We start from the raw sequence: 18897 nt of genomic DNA on the forward strand, positions 1-18897 counted from the left end.
TGGAGGAGTGGGCCAAAATCCCTCCTGCAGTGTGTGCAAACCTGGTGAAAAACTACAGGAAACGTTTGACCTCTGTAATTGCAAACAAAGGCTACTGTACCAAATATTAACATTGCTTTTTTTCAGGTGTTCAAATACATATTTGCAGCTGTATCATGCAAATAAATAGTTAAAATTGTGATTTCTGGATATTTTTTTTTTTTAGATTATGTCTCTCACAGTGGACATGCACCTACGATGACAAGTTCAGACCCCTCCATGATTTCTAAGTGGGAGAACTTGCAAAATAGCAGGGTGTTCAAATACTTATTTTCCTCACTGTATATATATATATATATATATTCAGTATTCACTTTCATTATATGGAACAGAGTATCTGGGACATTGTGCAAAACATCTACTGTTGTTTTCCTGGCTGTAAGAAAATCATACAGGGTTGAAAGGAGGACATAGTAAAAGTGGGAGTAAAAGATTGTCATAGCTCTTGTCTTGAGTTGAAATCACAAACAACCAAAAGAACAGAATGACGTTAGGGGAAAAATGCAGAAAGATCTTTGATCTGGGGAACTCACTGGTTGAGGAAAGCGAACAGGTATCTCATGACAAGCAGGACGTTGCTGGGTAGTGACAGCAGGACTTTGCGGATGTGGACAGCTCTGTCCTTGAGGTTCTCCATGGCTGGAAAAAACAACATGAGCAAGAAATGAGTTCATTTAGGACAAAAGCTCCTCCATTGTCTAATCTGGTAAGCCTGGTCTGCGGTATGCACGTGTACTGTGGGTGTAGGAAATAAAGCGGACACTCACAGACACAGGACATTAGGTCATGGAAGACTTCCTTAGGAAAGAGGGCGTTCTCCAGGCCTCTGAAGTAGAGCTTTAACACTCCAGCAATGGAGTCCATATCGTGATCATTCTGGTCCCCGGCCAGCGGATCCTCACCTGAGACACGATGATGGAAAAGACAGTGACCCATTAATAATACAGGTTTGATTTGAAATAAATAAACCGAGGCTCAGCATGTGACAGTCCAGATAGACTCACCTCTTTCAAAGGCGTTCTTAATGTCATTGACTTCCACCTGGGAGCCAGACACCCTGAATATCCCCTCGTGATGGAGACCTGTACAGACACAGACAAGACGATAAGGACACAGAATAGACAGGAAGTCCTGTGTTGGTTTACTCAACCTGAAGTGTTTGTTCTTCATTGTGGATACTGATATAATCTTAACATTGAAGCTGGGTCTGCTGACCATACAGTACAATGGCAAAAAAAAAAAAGTGTTGAGTTGTGAGTTTGCAGTCTGAATTTAACTTGATTGGATAAAAAAATTAAATAAATATAATATTTAAAAAACAATAAAAAGTAATTTGTTGTTTTAATTTGCAAAAGTAAATAGTAATTATAAATGATTACTACAAATTAATTACTACGATTATTATCAATAATTTGTATTGTGTTATAAAATAATAAACACATCATGACAAAAATAGCCCAATTCACAAACCAATCTCTTATGAGCCACTTTTTTAATGAATCACTTAAAAAGTTATTGTTCATATGATGAATTACTGCTTAATCAATCAGCATGGTTACTGTATCTGACTAATTTGTGTATATGACAACTCATAATTAAAGATAAATATACACATTCCAAAAATACAGGGTTACCACACCATTTGACCAATGAGTATCCATGAGATTTTCCAGTCGTTCAAAGATCTTTTTAACATTTCTAACCAGTTAAATATTTTGAGCAGAGCATAACCAGAAAAATATATATTTACTAGATACTTTTCCATGGATTTATTCATTTAAATTACTTTTCCAGGTCTGCAAATCAGTTTTAAAAGTCCCTTGTTATTTGCATGACATTGGGAACCCTGGTAATAAATGGTATATGAATAAAAACATTTATATATGTTATAAAAATGGCATTGTTTCGTTTTGTTTTAATTAGGATTAATAAGGATGAATCCTCTGATGCCAAAAAAAGGAAACACTGGATAGTGCTACATGAATGGAAAAGGTATATACTGTACGATAGAAAAATAAACGAAGCAGAACACTTTGTTCATTTCATCAGGTAAAGTCCAGAGAGCGATACAGCAATAGTGCTTTTGGCAAGAAGAGGAAAGTGAGTGAGAGAGAGAGAGAGAGAGAGAGAGAGAGAGAGAGCGCTCACCGTGTCGACTGATGAAGCGAATACAGCTCTCCACCATCAGGGGAATTATTTGGCTGGACTCCTAAGAGAAGGAAAGAAGAAGAAAAAATTGAAAGCAAAATATGAAGGAGAAAATATGCAGGTCTGTTCAGATGGTTCGGGGGGGGGGGGGGGGGGGGGGGGTTCTCTAGACATTTTGCAGCACAGGAAACCTTTCTGAACAAGGGTCTCTATTTCTCGGCACAGGACTCAAATAATAATAATATTTGCAAAAGGAGGCAAGCATCAAACAGAATATAGAAGGGATGAAAAAGCAGCACAGTTTGAGCCATGGGGGAATGGGGCAACGGTTGCTAGGCGACAGCTTCTCGCCACAGCTTCCTTTTGTTTATTTGGGTGAACAGGAAACGGCTAAGCGAAGCGGAATTTGGGCCACGTCTGGCCTGAATTGCTCCTTGGAGATCACGCTCATATATACATATTCTTACATGAATATAAAGCATTGTGGGCCGATTTTGTATTATTTTTACAAATAAATTTTATGTTTCTCAAATCATTTGACTTCTAGCCACAGTGTATTGCTCTTATATCATTATCCTTCACTAGAGGGCGGCATGGACATTAGGGTAGTCAGGGTTAGGGGATGAGGGGATGCAGTGGGTCCTTTTGTTCGTTCACCCATACTGTAAGGTGGTAAACCCCTTTAGGGTTTAAATTTATCACACTGGCCCGGTATCACACCTGCCACGTGCACAATGATTATAATTATACAGATACACGTCTTAGTTAGTAGGATTAGGAATGTTTGGCTGCGATTCATTCCTCAGTCACGATTCAATTCCAAAATCGGTTCTCAAAGCAGCACACCATTTGCTGTTTTTCCTTGCATTGAACACCACTATAATGTTTTGTCTTGTATATGCATTTCAATAACATCATTGATAAATACCTGTTTCCGCACAGTGGAGTTCCTCCGTCCGCTGATGGACATGAAAAAGCAAGAGAGAGAGAGATGGAGAAAGAAAGAAAGAGAAGAACTGTCATTTCGATGGACAATTTCCCCTCAAACTGCTCTAATTTTCAATTCAATTCAGGACCTGTCTGTGGCCATTAGCCCACTAGAAATTGCCCTCCTGAGAAGGATCCTATTTTAATACACTGGATTTAAACAGACATACACACACAGGCAGGCTTGTTATGTGTCTCGTGTGAACTCTTGTTTAAAAGTCTGTTCCCATTTTCGTACACAATTATAACTGGAGTAAATCACCTACCCCTGGCCTCAATAAATAAATCAGCAGATGTAAATAAAAGATGATTATGTCTAGACAAGATATTCATCTATAAATGGCCTTGAACATCTGCATGTGTGCTAGATTATTTATTGTGCGTAAATGGTTTGCGTCTTGTTTGTGGGTTTCCTACAGCACTCACCTGGCAAGGCAGTAGTCGGTCTTCTGACCTGAAGGTAGAGATACGAGAAGAGAAAAAAAAGGAGGAAGAGAGAGGAAAACCGTTAGAAGGAGGCTGAATGTGTGAGGAAGAGGCCACAGCTGGACATGGTTTCCTATGAGAATAAAACGTCCCGCTTCTTCTCTGTGCTGTCACAGAGGATCTTCCTGTGGGACATGACCCCATATCCACATATTCCCCGCCAAACACATTCAGCGACATCACAGCGTGTTATTTTCCACATCGCATGTAGTTTGACTCAGCAAATGACAAACGGGCAACAGACTTCAAAGAGCTAATCATCTAAAACACTTTGTTTCCCTCAATCTGTGCTAGAACATTCTGTCAGTTCATTCAGTAACAGCTGGGGCTACACACACTGTGCCCGTGCCATTTCACACCGAATGCCAGATTTACTGAGGCATTTTAACATTAAAATCTCTTATTTCAGTGGAAAAAATGAGTAAGACAGCCTGTGAATAACTAAGGTGTTTCAAATTTGATCATCAAATTCTCCCACTGGAGTGTTTGTCTATGCAGAACTCCTTGCTATGACACCGGAGTCGATTATCAGTAATGATTAATATTGTATATTTAATTATATATGCTCTTTTCTGCAAATGTTACATTAAGTTTAAAGTTGCATCTAACGCTCATTAAAACGTTAAAAACACAAATATTTATATATATATATATGTATATATATACTGTTAAATGTTATCTTTAGCAAATTTTAAAATTAATATTCAGGTTTTTTTCATATTGTACATTATAATGTTAAGCATCAAATCAGATTATTGAGGTCATGTGACACTGGAGACTGGAGAAATGGATGATGAAAATTCATTATTTGTTCAATAAATTCCTTTTTCACTGTAATATTATTGTATGATATTATAATTTTAATGTATTTTTGATCAATTAATGCAACTTTGGTGAGCATAAGACATTAAAAAAACATAATACCCTAAACGGTATTGCTATTATCAGCATTGGACAAAATGTTAATATCAGCACTGGCATTGGAACTGTGAAAGTTCCAATTGGGGAGAAAATTCATTTTTACAATATTATTACTTCAGATCAAAACGATTAAAGCATCTTTCTGACTGCACTAGTCTCAGCAAGCGCTAGTTATTCCTCGATAGAGGAATCAACTCCATTACTCTCTCCATCATGCATAATTATCGCTTCGTTATCATCTGTGCCATCAGTCTGATTCTCTCAGTTCCATTTCCTGTTCACTGGCTGTCCTAACAGACTGGCTGACAGTTCTGTTCAGTCTGGAAGAATGAACGTGGGAGGTACATCAGAGCGAAAAACACTCCAGGAAATCCCCGCTGTGCTCTCTTTTATACGGATGAATTTTCTTGTAGCATGGCACATGACCTTTGACCTCCTCCATCCAGGCCTGCCAATAAGCGAGTGGATAAGATCACACCATGGCCCTGAGGACAGCAGTACAGGGCGGCACTGTGCTGTTAATGCTTCAGATTCTTATGAGACTGATGACATCTGTACCATTCTCAAGTTAACACGCAGACATGGTCAACTCCGTACCCTCTCTGCCTGACACTGCAACATCCCAGACATGTATATATTACTCTTTCCTACCCATAAAATAAACTTAAAATAAAATAAAAAGGTTTAAAAATAAATAATGAAATCATTTACTAATTTATGTATGATTTTACACACATTTACTTTACTATTTAAATTAGGATGCATCAGACTAATGACAAACCAATGGCAATTATACAACATTTAATTCTGGTACTTGAATTTGACTGGATTTGTTGAGAATTGCTAAAACAGTGCTACAGTACTGGTCCAAGAGCACATCATTCACTCAAAAGATTTATTTAAAAATGTACTCATTCAGGAACCAAAACGCATGACTGTCTTTATGAGTGCGTCAGTTGAATCATTCACTCGACTCATTCACTATTCCTGTGTGAAACAAGTGACTAGGTATGTTTACATGCAATCATTTTCATTCAATCGAATTTCAAATTCTGGAAGTTCTGTTTATATGAACCCTAAACGTTTCAATATGATTTACATATGATTCACAGTGTACAGTCACTGCATTCAGAACCACTGAGTATAATTGTCGTTTTTTCCTTGATGACGCATCTAAAAATGAAACCGACATGTGGCACATGTCAGAAGAGCTTTTTTAGCACATAAAAAACCTTATGTAGACGTAGGCACTGAGGCACTGCGCATGTGTCCAAGGTATTTTTTAATCCGACTGAGAAAACTGTTGGATTCAGGCATTTAGATGTTTGTTTGTTTGTTTTTTATTTCAGGTCTAAACCACCCCATCCAATTCAATGGAAAATGCAAGCGCAATCGGATCAATCAGTCTGATTGAGCCATCAAACTAATTACTAACTGATTATTTGATCGCATTGCTACTGTCTTTATGAATGAGTCACACTGAATCATTTTCTCAACCAATTCATTCAAAATACTGATATATTAAGGAACAAAACAACACTACTGTGTTGCTTTGAGAAGTACGTTGGATGGAAGTAGAACTATTTTCACAGCAACTGATCCAGTTTCTAAAATGTAAGTTATCTAATATTGTTTCACTATAATGAACTGCTGTATGAACATAATATTACACCCACAATATTTTATGACGCTAGTTTTTTCCATTTTAGATGTCCCCAAACACACACACATCACTCGAGAAAGATTACTCACTTTCTCCCAGAGTCTTTTCGATCAGTTCATGTTTAGCCTGTAGTTTGGTGATGAGGTTCCTTCCCTCCAGAAACTCCTTCAGCTTCTGAAACAGTAAATATGAAACATTTAAACTCGAGCACAACTGCAAGATCATCTCATCTCAACGCTTATGAGCAAACACTGTCGAGAAATTTCATTTGGATAGCTATTAAGTGAGCAGTACAATCCATCATCCTTCCTTTTCTCGACTTTTTGGCAAAGGATCCTTCCTCCACCCCTTTCAATTTGCTGTGTAGTGTTGAGACTATACATCTTGTCGACGTAAACATTAATTTCATATCCACTGGAGCACAGGGAGACACTGGATCTATGTGCTCTAATAGCTTATGGCTCTTTGGGGGCGAGAACCCTGACCTGATGGAAACCTGACAGCGGAGAGACAGATAGAGGGTTCAGGAGACTGATGGGAAGAAACCTGAACTGCGGAGCGAATAAGGGAGCTGGGCAGGCAGATGCTTACAATATCATCCATCATATATCACAGCCATACCAGGAACAGTAATGCAGACACAGGAAGGATAGCCAAGACTTGGAGCAATGCAATGGTGCTTTTGGCAGAGAAAGAGACATACTGAATGTACATAGGGAGTTAAAGAGAAAGAGTAGAGACGTATAGGGGAGGAAAACATCAGGTTATGATCTGATGAAGGAGATGTGCTAAAACAGTCTGTATAACATCAAGCGACAAAAAACAAATCTCTGCTTGCTAATCTTGTGCCTTCATTGATCATATTGACAATATTCATTGATTGTCAGAGACCAGAGTAAATGGAAATTCATATTCTTATTGTCCTTTTGTTCTCACTTTTGTTTTGAATTTTTCAAAGCAGGTTTATTTCAGAAAAAACTATTTCTGAACAGGCACATACTTTAATATCTTGTATTTATCATTTTTATAGAACTGCACAAACCATTTTTGATACAGTTTGATTGGTTTATTAGATGTTTGAAACTTCATGTTGACAACGTGTAACCAGTCTTCTCTATAAACTCGCCCCAAGGAGTTTTTGGTGGCTCCCAGTGCATTGCTATGCGACTGCAACAGCATTCTGGGTATTTTGTCAAATCTGTCTGGAGAACAAATTCCTCTGTAATGTTATTTGTTGAGAATTTCAACACAACATTGTTTCAGTGGTCTACAAACAAGGACAGATCAATGAAGAGCAGTCAACTGCAGCAGTCTCCTCTAATTGCCGTCTTCTCAATCAAAGGCTTCTTAAAAGACTCTGTTAGAGAAGAAAGGACATTAAGCTGTATCTCAAACATTTAATCTCTTATCTCTCCTCTCATCACCCTTCCTTTCCCATTTCTCTTTATGTCCTTCCACGCCTCCAGCTACAGATTTCCCACCGTCCAATCCACCATACCATTTCTTCAACCGTGTAACCTTATAATAAACTGGTTTCTCCCACTCTCCGTCTTATTTACCGTGAAGTAGAACTGTTCGGTCTCCTGCTGGTTGGCTCGTCTCTTGGCTATGCTGGGTTTGCTCATGAAAGACTCAGACACAGTGGACTTGACTGACTCCATTGAGTTACTGTGGTGGAAACAGTCAGTCACATCAAAGTCCTCAATGGTCACCATGTCCTGGATGGTCTGTAGAGTGGCTTCCATTGTCTTCTTCACCTATTACAAACAGAGTGAAACAGTAATTTCTCCTGCTATAATCACTCGATCAAGATATTTAATTTCGTACACAATAGTGCACTGCATTAAATCATTTTTATTGGTATTTTTGTTTTGTTTTTCAGTAAAAATATCTAAAAATCCTTTAAACAAGAAATATGTACTTGAGGAGCAAAATTGCATAAGATATTAAGATGTTTTATCCCACTGGCTAATTGGTTTTTTATATTATTTATGAGCATAAACCTCACTTTACTTTGGTAGATTAATATTTTAAAACAAGAAAAAAAAGTTTGAAACAGTGTGATAAGACTAATAACCTTAAATAAAATAATATCATTTTAGGTAAATTTGTTCCAAAATAAAAAAAAATTCCAGTGTGAGAGAAACTAACGTTCTGGGTTTTGGTATTTTAAATAATCACAAAGGTCTGTGTACAAGATCCATTAAATAAAATAAATAAATAAACAAATCTAGGAGAAAGTTACATGCTTTATCGAAACACTAACATGAACCCATTAACAACATAAAGCTACCTCCCCAGTCCAACCTTCACTTTTTAAGTTGATGGATTTCAACATAAATGTTTAATGGTAATGTTAAACAGAGCTACACTCCTATTGGTAACATTTGATCAAATTAGCCAAAATACTCAAGGGGCAGGGATCTATTGAATTTTATGAATGTAGCGCCAAGGTCAAGGGTTTTGTTTATGCAAAGTGTCTGTCAATAAATGTAAATATTTTAACTCAATAGAAATCAGTGGAATAAAGTGTAAAGATGTTTAGAAGTGTCAGATGACAAAAATGACAGCACAAGAGATGAGCCACGTATAAACAAAGAATGAATGTGTACACAATTCTTGAAGAGATGATTGCAGATGAATATCAGTGAGTACAAATGTATAGGCCTTGTAAATATATATTTACGTTATGCATGTAGGCATGTGTTTAAATGCCTATATTTAAGTATCTTCTTGTATTTATTTGGCCATGTGTGCATCACCTCTTCATTCTCTATCTTCAGTGTGGACAGACGGGACTGTAGCTGCTGGCATCTCTGGATCAGCTCTACCTGCACAGGCTGCTGGGCACACATATGTCCCACCTGACGGAGAAAGAGAGAAGAAAGAGATTGAGAACAATAGAATGAACTGAACTGAAGCAAAACCATCTTCAGCAGTGTCCCCATGTGATCCGAAGAAAGAAGTCACCCGAGCAAGCCGCTATCTGCCTCTCTCTCATTTTAGCCCCTAACAGCTGGGGAACATCTTGCTCACTGTGGTCCACCCTCTCCCTGAGGACTTAACACACGACAGGGCACATGTGCACTGGGTAAAACCAGCTGGTCTGTTCATCACACACATACAAACATCCAGGACCCTGATACAAGGTTAGCTAAAAACAAAAACAGCATCTTAAAGCTCAACTCAGCAGAAACACTGTTGATTGATTTAATAGGGAAAAATCTAGTCCAATTGAAAACGTGAACTTTTAGGAGAGCTGTAGTGTCATTTTTTCAATGTTAAGATTCTTCCTCTCACACTTAGAGGTGTCTTTGTGATGCTATCAAAATATCGCTTGTTTGACAATCCAACACAGCACCATTGGCTCAGCCAATGGCATGAGTTTGAGTCAGGGATATACATTTGACTGACCAAAGACAGTTTTTAGAAAACCTGTTTCGAAAAAATCATTATTTTCGGTTTTGTGACACTAGTGGCAGGAATGACATCTAAAATAAAATAAAATACTAAATAGAAGTAATAAACAGAATTAATAATATTATTAATAATAATACTATAATAATAATTGTATGGCAACTAATGCAATTTATTAGCTTTACTGTTGGCTTATAGGTGCTGTAAATGGTGTTAACCATTAGGTGACACAAGAGGCAAAAAATAGACACATCTGAAAAGACTAAAAAAAACAATTAATTTAAAAGAGCCTTGTGTGATATTTTAAGACATATTGAAGATTTTATGATTCCATAAATTAATTAAAGTACCTATAACGCTACCAGTCAACTTGCCACATATTATATAACATCATAACTGGACAGTCTACTGACAATATATACAGGGCTGAAGCAACAGAGGTCTCTCAGCAGACATATCGGTCAATGTACAACACCTGATTGAGAAATGCTTCAATCCTCTAGGGGTGTCTGGGTTTGTTTGGACATGCATTGAGACAGTCTTGCAAGAGTCTCATGTAACAGCAGGGCACATCCTCTCAGAGAGACAAGCCTGATCGCTGAAGCATGTATTAACAAGTGGTATTTAGCAGAGCTGCTTTCTTGATATCATCAAGATGTCTGATACAGTATATTGGAGAAAAAGCATTTGGCATCAGTAAAGCTGCACTCACTTGCTTAAGAATGTGTGTGTGCCATTGGTTACCCACAGTGTGACTCTGCTTTTGGTATATTGCTTGGGGCATGAAAATAATTACCACCACTGCATATTCCATTACTTCATTTCACCAGTGTCATGTCTTAAGCAATAATAATCACACCAACTGACCATATCACCCATGTGAGACTGGAAATCGAAGCGCATCGGAGGGCAAAAGACGTTGTTGTAGGTCTCCATGAGCCTTTGTTTGTCTGCGTTGGCCTCCAGGTTCTCTGCAGCATTTTCGATGGTCTCCAGACCACTGTGCTTGGAAGTCTCAACGTTAAACTCAGCTGAGAGGTAGGTACGCAGTGCACGGTTCAGGCTGGCATGGTAGCCTAGGTCACAGCACTGAGAGAGGGGAAGAAAAATGGCATTTGGTTGGTATTTTAAGCCTCAGATGGAAATGTTATGTTGAGAAAGGCAGTAAAATCAAGAGTAAAGCACAACAGTTATGCAATTGGCTTTCATCCAAAGCAACATAAAGTACAATCAAGTACATTTTTATTAGTACTAAAAAATAAAATAAAAGTGTTATTATTATTAATAATAATAATAGTCTGTCCTTTGTACACCCCCTTAAATCAGCACTAGGTAACTTTTCAACCTTTATAATATATTTTCAAACCTCTTGTGATGATACATCGACTTACAATAGGTTGAATGACACGTCTGCCATAGCCTGACGGGGTCTGTATCGTTTTTAATCGTACTTTTAAACTTCGGGTTTCGGGTAGTAACCCGAGAAAAAAAAGAACTACAAAATTCGACTGCTTTACGGCATATACGTCACTTCCACCACCACCCCCACTTCCTTAAATTCGGACGTGTGAGCCAAACTATCATTTGTTTGCCGAATGTTATAGTCATGGCCGAAGCAGCACAGAAAAATAAGAAAGCAAAGGTTTTGTCGGAGGAAAGCAAAAAGAGGAAACGAGAAAGTGATGGGATTAAAGGCAGGACGAGGATCAACATTGGCCCAGCGTTTGCTCGTTGGCGTGAGCTGAAGGAGGAGGGGCTACATTCTTGCAAGTAAATACATATGATAAGACGTACAAAATCATATTTTAGGATACCTAACATGTCTGTGATATTGGTTTATTTGTCTTGCCTCAAGCTATAATGCAAATTGATTTTTCAAATTTGCAGATTCATCTAGGGTAGCTTGATATTATAATATTGACGATATATGGTTATTACCTACCACTCAAACATTGAATTGAAGTATCATATAGATTCCGTAAAACGGTAACCAATAGACTAGGCTACTATAATGACGCTGGCTTGTAAACGTGAGCATCGCGATCATTTGGCGTTTGAAAAAAATAAAACCCATGAAATTATATTCATATGACATGCTGAAACATATGTCACTGTACCTGGGATGAAGACATTTCACACGCGACGCAAGCAGAACACCTGCATGTGAACTCCTGCTGCAGTGTTCAGGGCTATCATAGTTGTCATGTCAACAAATGCTCGTGCGATGCATCCCCTGATGTAGAATGACAGTTTACGACAGTAGTAGAGGACAATACTGTTTCCCAACTGTAGGGGGACCCCGAGAGCAAAAACTACCTAGTGCAGCTTTAACACACCTTGAGAAACCCATTTTTGGCTATTAACCAAGTACAACTTCCACACTCTGATTGCTTGAAATGAAAGACTGCTCAGACTAAATCCATCATGCTCACTCAGAAGACCCCTGTGTGCCGCAATCGAGGGAAATATGAGGAGGAGCCTTGTTATGAGTCTGATGCAGATACATTGGGACAAGTGCGGAGTTCACACAGGGGGCTACTACAGGTCTACCTTCTGGGTCACACTCGAAGAAAGAAGCCTGATGAGACAGCACACTGTCAGTGGGTATTAATACATTGTGGGACACTCTATACATGGGCATATTCAGGGCATCACACTTAAACGCCCTTTTAGGGTTGCGCAGGTCATAAAAAAGTACCGTGGTATGAAAATGTGTGCCAGTTGGTTCTCACATGACCGGAAGCATAAATCGAAGTTTACTGCATTTGATATTATCACATTAACATTCATTCTGTAATTTTGTCTATACATCAAATTCAGATGGGTTGCTTAACAAAAGTAAAGTAATTTGCACTTTCTGAATTGTGTAATTTGATTACTTAATTTAATTACTTTTGCAAAAAAAGAATGAAAAGACATACTTATAAAATAATAATAATTTAATTATTGCAGATTAATTATTGCTGAGATGTAGTTTTTTGCTGTCTATGGAGGGGTCAGAGAGCTCTTTGATTTCATCAAAAACATTGATTTGTGTTCCAAAGAATGAATGAAGGTCTTACGGGTGGTGAAGGTCCCACCCATGACAGAAGACCGGACCTTAAACAGAAGGGTTTTTTACGCCATTTTTGTTTAATTTTTTTCCTTCCCCAGTCACCGTGGACTTGCCTGCAGTTCAGTTACTGGAGGACCATTCTTTGGACTTTATTCATCTGGCGTGCCTGACTCACTACCCGGACCGCTTGCTCTGCATTTTCTACTACTCTAGCCTAAGCGAGGAGTCCAAGGCATGTCTCCTAGTGTACGATCCCCGGGATAATTAAAGAGAATGTTACCCTGTCTCTCCTGTCCCCGCTGGTCCTGCCCAGCTCCAAGTCTCCTGCGTCACCTATGATCCCTCCCAGCCTCCATCTCCTACCTCCTCTTCAAACTTCAGCCAATTCCTCTGCCCAGTCTCCGCTGTCTCCCTTCAGTCCCTCTGCCTCCCCTCTGTGGCGTGGATCCATCTCGGGCCTTCCAGCATCCAGCTCTTCCTGGACGAAGGTGTCCCCTGGCTCCGTCTCCAGCAGCACTTCGGCCTGTCGTCCGGACTCCTCCGCCTTGGCTCCTTCCCCCTCGGCTCCACCTATGGCCATCGGCCTTACAGCTTCACTGGGCACCCTCGATCCTCTGGCTCCACCTCAGACGGACGTCACCTCGTCTGTGCCACTGATTTGCCAGCCATCCGCTGCGCTCCGTCTCTCCACACCTATGGCTCCATCTGGCTCCACTCTCCCTCTGGTACCCCAGTTCCTGGTCTAGCGCTCATGACTGTGGCTCCATCATGGCCACCAGGACCAGCGGTGTCGCCCAGTTCCATCTGCTCACTGCCTGCGCCCAGGGCTCCACCATCTTCGGCTCGGCCTCCATCATCCATCCCCATGCTGTCGTCCCTCCCAAAACGCCACTGTGGGCCTCCTTCTTAGCTGGATCATCATCCGGCTCCCTCTGCTCCTCCCGCCACCCCCTCATGGACCCGCCCTCCATCCTCAGTTGGACTGTTACAATGCAAGGACGTGCCTCTCCGGAGTGGGGTGTAACATGTATACCCTGTTTTGTTTTAGTTTTTTTGTGAGTTTTATTTCTGTGTGACCGAGTTTTGTTGTTCCCTTGATTAATAATTCCATTCACCAGTCGTTCTGTTAATTAACTCATTAAGCCTGTGTGTATATACTCCCTGTTTTGTTCAGTTCTTTGTCCGTTCTCGTCTTAGTGTTGTGGAAGTGTTTCCCACATTATTTTGCTTTATATTCTGTGGATTATTGTATGAAAGAGTTTCTTGGAGTTTTTCGTCTTTATTTGATTACTTATATAGTTGTACACGTATATATGTGCTACACCTATAGCACCCAAACGTGACACATTTCATTATCTGCTCCAAGCTTGTTCATTTCTAATATTTCTCAGCTATTTGTTTAGCATATATACTGACACCAATGACAGGTACGTTTTTAACAACCCCTAACAAACTACTTCAAAGCAGTGTTACTGTTAACTAAAAAATTTTAATTAAACTATTTTTTTAAATATATTTTTCAGTAACTGAAATAAACCTTAAATAAATTAAAATATAAATATTAGATGAAAAAAAAGAAAGAATTGAAATGCTGTCTTGGCAACTGAAATAATTTCAAGTTGAAGTAAATAAAAGACTAAAAGTACATAACAAAATTACTAAAATAAAAATAAAAAGCTAAAATAAAAAACAAAAGCTAATTCAAAATATTAATAAAAACTATAATAGTGCATACAGTAAATAATGCTAAAATAACATCAAGACCTTAACTGCATTATGATGTCAAATATCAATAGGCTTAAGGAAGAATACTTGTGATTTAGCTCAAAATTTGTTTTGTTTTTTCTAGTTTATTTCTTCATAACAATACACTAGAAGCACTTAAAGATTCACAAACTGGCTATAGTGAAGGCTATATTTAAGCTATAGTGATGAGATAAAGGTCGACTTACATCTATGAGGTCAGACAGATCATGGATGTAGTATTTGAAGACGCAGCTGTTGGTGGCCTCCAGAGCAAGAAGGTACTCATTCCTGGCCTTGATGGCTTTCAACTTGTTCTCAGTGTATTTTGCTTGCCGCTGAGAATAAAAGGTAAAAACAGGAGGATGAGGCAACAATTCATGAATTCAGAGATTCATCAAGATTCATTGTGATATAAGTACCAAAATCAATTTTTAACTCGAATTCTTGGGCTCCAAAGCTTAAGTAATTTTTCACTGATAATCTATCAAATATGTCAATACTTATAAACGTCATTGGTTTGCTAGTGTCGCAAAACCAAACTTTACAAAGTCAAACCTGTGTCACAGGAATATGGAGAAAGACATAATTTTTTGTGTAAGAAATAAAAGCATATGCGGTTTGGAACAGTAAGAGTGTAGGTAAATAATGACAGACCTCTTGTTTTTGAGTGAACAAAAACTTTAAAGTTAAAATCAAACATAAGTTCATGATGGATGGCACCTTGTTTAGCTTACACTAGCCCTCCCTGAATATGGAAATTTTAGAGCTGACACCACAAACTGCACTAGATTTCCATCTGTAAATGCTGCTGGGATGACCACAGGCTCTCTCTAGTGGGACGCATAGAGGAGCTGCTGTTGGTCTTGTGGAAACAGAGGTGGCCCTGGAACAACCCAGAGATGATCCCATCAATCATTCTGTAAGCTGGTGGTACTGGACAGAGATGGTAACCAGAGGACTCCAGAAGAACAAAGACATGAATTGACAACAATATCTGTCCCAGACATGCTAATGCCTGACCCCTGACCGCATGTCATCTCATTACATCATCAAATGACATTCTACTACACAGCGTATACAGTCATGGTGGAGCCATTCATTTTGTTGAATTAAGCAGCCGTTTAGTGCTAAGGATTTCCATATCGAATTGGAAATTTCTGGAATTTGCAGCCTGGAATTTGTATAATCACTATATTAACCAATACTATCAAGCTTTGTCTTACCCTAAAAAAAGTTAATTTTGTGATAATTTTTTATTTTAATTTCAATACATTTAAATTAATAAATTTAAGTGCAGAATGCCGTGATTGACCAATCAGAATCATGTATTTTATAAGCATAGTATTATTTAGCCAAGAAAAGCATGGATTACATATCTGATGTTATACATGTTATACACTGGATAAACCACAATCAACAGGTCATTAAAGCTGTCCAGGATCAGGTTTGGGAACCTCAACACCATCTGGCAGTGGTTTCAGCTCCTTTCAGCCCCTCTCTCTCTCAACTCCCACTCCATCACCTTTCCCATTTCTCTGAAATCCCCCTCCATCTGTTCATTCTTCTTCTACCCACGTTCACCTTTCCTCCACTCTCTCTGCTTAAACTGTCCAAGAAACTCTGATCTCTCCTTCCATTAACCCCTTCTCATTTGAATCCTCTGATCTCGCTGCTCACCTTCTCCTTCATCTTCTCAATCTTCTTGACGGAGCTGCGGCGCACGTGTTTCTCCTCGATCTTGATGTTGGTGAGGGAGTCTGGTGAGCGCGGGGTCTGCCTGTCCTCGTGTCGGACGTTGCGGCTCATCTGCTTCTCCTCTTGCTTCTCTGCATCCTTCAGCTTGCTCTCGGCGTTGATGCTGTCCATGTTGTACATGTGATAGGTCTTCATCACCTGTGCAGCGAGGAAGAGGAAATGTACATTAAATGTGCATGAAGTTTAGCTTAGGGTGAATGCATCCTAGCCAACATTTCAGGGTGGGGCCAATGTAGACACGATATGGGGTTATGAGCTAATTCACATGTCGGTATGGGCCAACGTGGAACCCATGGACAAATCCATTCAGGGCCCATACCTCAAGCCCATTTGTGACTACATTGAACACACCATGAAATGTAGGCTGGGATGTAGTTTTAATTAGATTAGATTAATTGGATTTTGCAGAGAAATATGATGGCAGTTAAAAACGATTCAGCATAAGTATAAATATTTGTCAGACTGCTTTGACATCTGTGTCGTGGTGGTTTGTTTAAATAAGGATCCTTACAGGTGGTCATGCTCATGAAGGCAGCTTGAAAAGATTGACTACAGACAAGAATCAGACTGAAACAGGAAAACATCTGAACTGGTGACCTTTTAGCCTCAACAGCACACAGTTATTCACAACACAACCGACTCAAAGAAACCGCTACGAGCCCGAAATCTCTCACACCTATGCTTATACTCACAACCAGACATGCAGAATGTGGCGAGGGGGGCGTGGTTTAGCGAGGTCTGTGACGGGAGAGAGAGTCAGAGGACGAGCGGCATGTAAGTGAATCAAGTGCAAATGATGAATACCGTCTTGTTTCAGTAATTGGTGTGGAGAGACAGGTTATAAGCCATCCAGAAAACAAGGACGGCAGAGAGAGAAGCTGGAGACACACAAACACACACACGCTGGGACTCGAGCTGGGACACTGCAGAGAGGAACTACATTAAGTAACCAAAGAAGTTACAGAGAAACTGAGTTTTGATTTGTGCGATGTGCACATTGTTTTGTTACCTGAGTTATTAAGAAAATAAACCCTTTCCGAGTTCCAGCAAGCCGACCCCTTGTCTTCTTCCTTACCCACACACAAACTTTGTTACACAGAACTTTTTAGCGCAATGTGTTTGTGCAGGCATAGAGGGAACGGGATATTGCACCATGAGTTTCCATCAAGGACTAAAACTCCAGCAGAGCCACTCTGCCGAGTCCAATTTATTAACCCTTATTACTAATTCTTGCCCCAGTACCCCATCAAGTCACATTATAATGTAGGTGAAAAATAAAATGACCCCTATAAAGAACAGTTAACATGTAAGTCCAAAGAAAGACTGAAAGATCCTTGGCTCTGTCATCTGTTGCCAAGCATTGGAAGACGCCACCAAGCTTGATAGTTAGTATTCAGCAGATGCTAAATTTAGGAATGGGATTGAAGGGAGGATCTCATTCCAAACTTCTGCTCCTTTGAGAGGAATGTCACAGAGTGACGCCATTCTTGTGCTTGCAATCAAACACTCTGCCAAGACCGGAGAGATGATACCAAGCCATCACTCCCTGTCTGTAAAAGAGAGAAACTTAATGGACTCCATTTCCCTCCATTTAAACTGGCTTTCATGAGGGTGTCAGCCTCCATGATGGGCATAATAAATTTAGTAAGCTCTTTGCAATGTCATCATTAATAGGAAACACTTACAAGAGGAATTTGGCAAACATACATGTGGGCTGGTCTCAATGGCCTTTTCTTGCTCTTGTAAAGTGCAAAGAAGCATCAGGCTCTTTTCCCATTCTTAAAGGAACAGTTCACCCAAGATTTTTTCCACAGAGGAAAGAAACTCACACGGATTTGGAAAGACATGAGGGTGAGTAAATTATGACAGAATTACATTTTTGGGTGAACTACTGAACTAGCCACTGTTGAAAAAAGTGAAGAGGAAACACGTTTCATCACATTTTTCACCATTTTCGGCCCTGTGAGGTTCCTCTTAGGTCCAAAAGGCTGAGATAATCATCATCAGCTTTTCCATTCATTCCTCCCTTTCTTCATATAAAGCACAGATGTCACTAAAAATGGTGCCAGGTTTATTTTCATCATCTTTAACTCTTTAATTAAAGGATTTGCTTACTTTTTATAGAGTATTGAAATGGGTTACAGTCATTTCCCAGGAGACCATGTGTGGATTTGTATGGGGGGGAATCCAGTCGCCATTCAAAGTAAGCCAATATCACGGGTTCTCCTCCTACCACATTTGAGCCCAGAACACCCCACCCTAAAAACCCCAAACTACTCCTTCCTCCCCCACAAAAACAAGGAATACATAAATATGTGCAAAGGGCATTTCTAATTTAATTTCTTCTCCCAGTAAAAATAAAACCCTGAAATCATTAGGATTATTTAGTTGTGCCACAAATTAAAGATGTGTGGAAGCCCGATGCAACACTGCACTTTGTATCAGAAAGCAACCCTGATGCACTCCCTTATACAGCAGGATAATAACATTACTTAGAATCCACTGAATCATCCCTGAATTTTCCATGCACAACTTCTATTTTCAGCTCTCCCAGCGAACATGGGTCTCTGCGGTGGTACGGATACTGCAAAGCTAAGTCTATAAAACGGGAATCATACTGCCACTGAGGGTTAAAACAAAGGTTAACTGCCATGAAAGTTTTTATTTTGTTGTTGCTAGA

The 18897-nt window shown here is 39.4% G+C and overlaps 1 protein-coding gene across 3 annotated transcripts in view; it reads right to left on the reverse strand.

Moving 5' to 3' along the window:
- The window catches only part of srgap2 (SLIT-ROBO Rho GTPase activating protein 2), a 114910-nt gene that overhangs the window by 15117 nt on the left and 80896 nt on the right, over positions 1-18897 (reverse strand). For all 3 annotated transcript variants that reach the window (XM_079844357.1, XM_079844355.1, XM_079844356.1), the window contains 12 exons: positions 16140-16355; positions 14669-14797; positions 10529-10750; positions 9007-9108; positions 7804-8001; positions 6334-6418; positions 3601-3628; positions 3116-3146; positions 2188-2248; positions 1044-1121; positions 807-941; positions 573-678 (listed from right to left, as the gene is read on the reverse strand). In XM_079844357.1, the coding sequence (XP_079700483.1) occupies positions 573-678; positions 807-941; positions 1044-1121; positions 2188-2248; positions 3116-3146; positions 3601-3628; positions 6334-6418; positions 7804-8001; positions 9007-9108; positions 10529-10750; positions 14669-14797; positions 16140-16355 (1391 nt within the window). The remainder of the gene's footprint in view (positions 1-572; positions 679-806; positions 942-1043; positions 1122-2187; positions 2249-3115; positions 3147-3600; positions 3629-6333; positions 6419-7803; positions 8002-9006; positions 9109-10528; positions 10751-14668; positions 14798-16139; positions 16356-18897) is intronic.

Source organism: Gobio gobio (genome assembly GCF_949357685.1).
Source record: "Gobio gobio genome assembly, chromosome: 19".
Taxonomy (NCBI): domain Eukaryota; kingdom Metazoa; phylum Chordata; class Actinopteri; order Cypriniformes; family Gobionidae; genus Gobio; species Gobio gobio.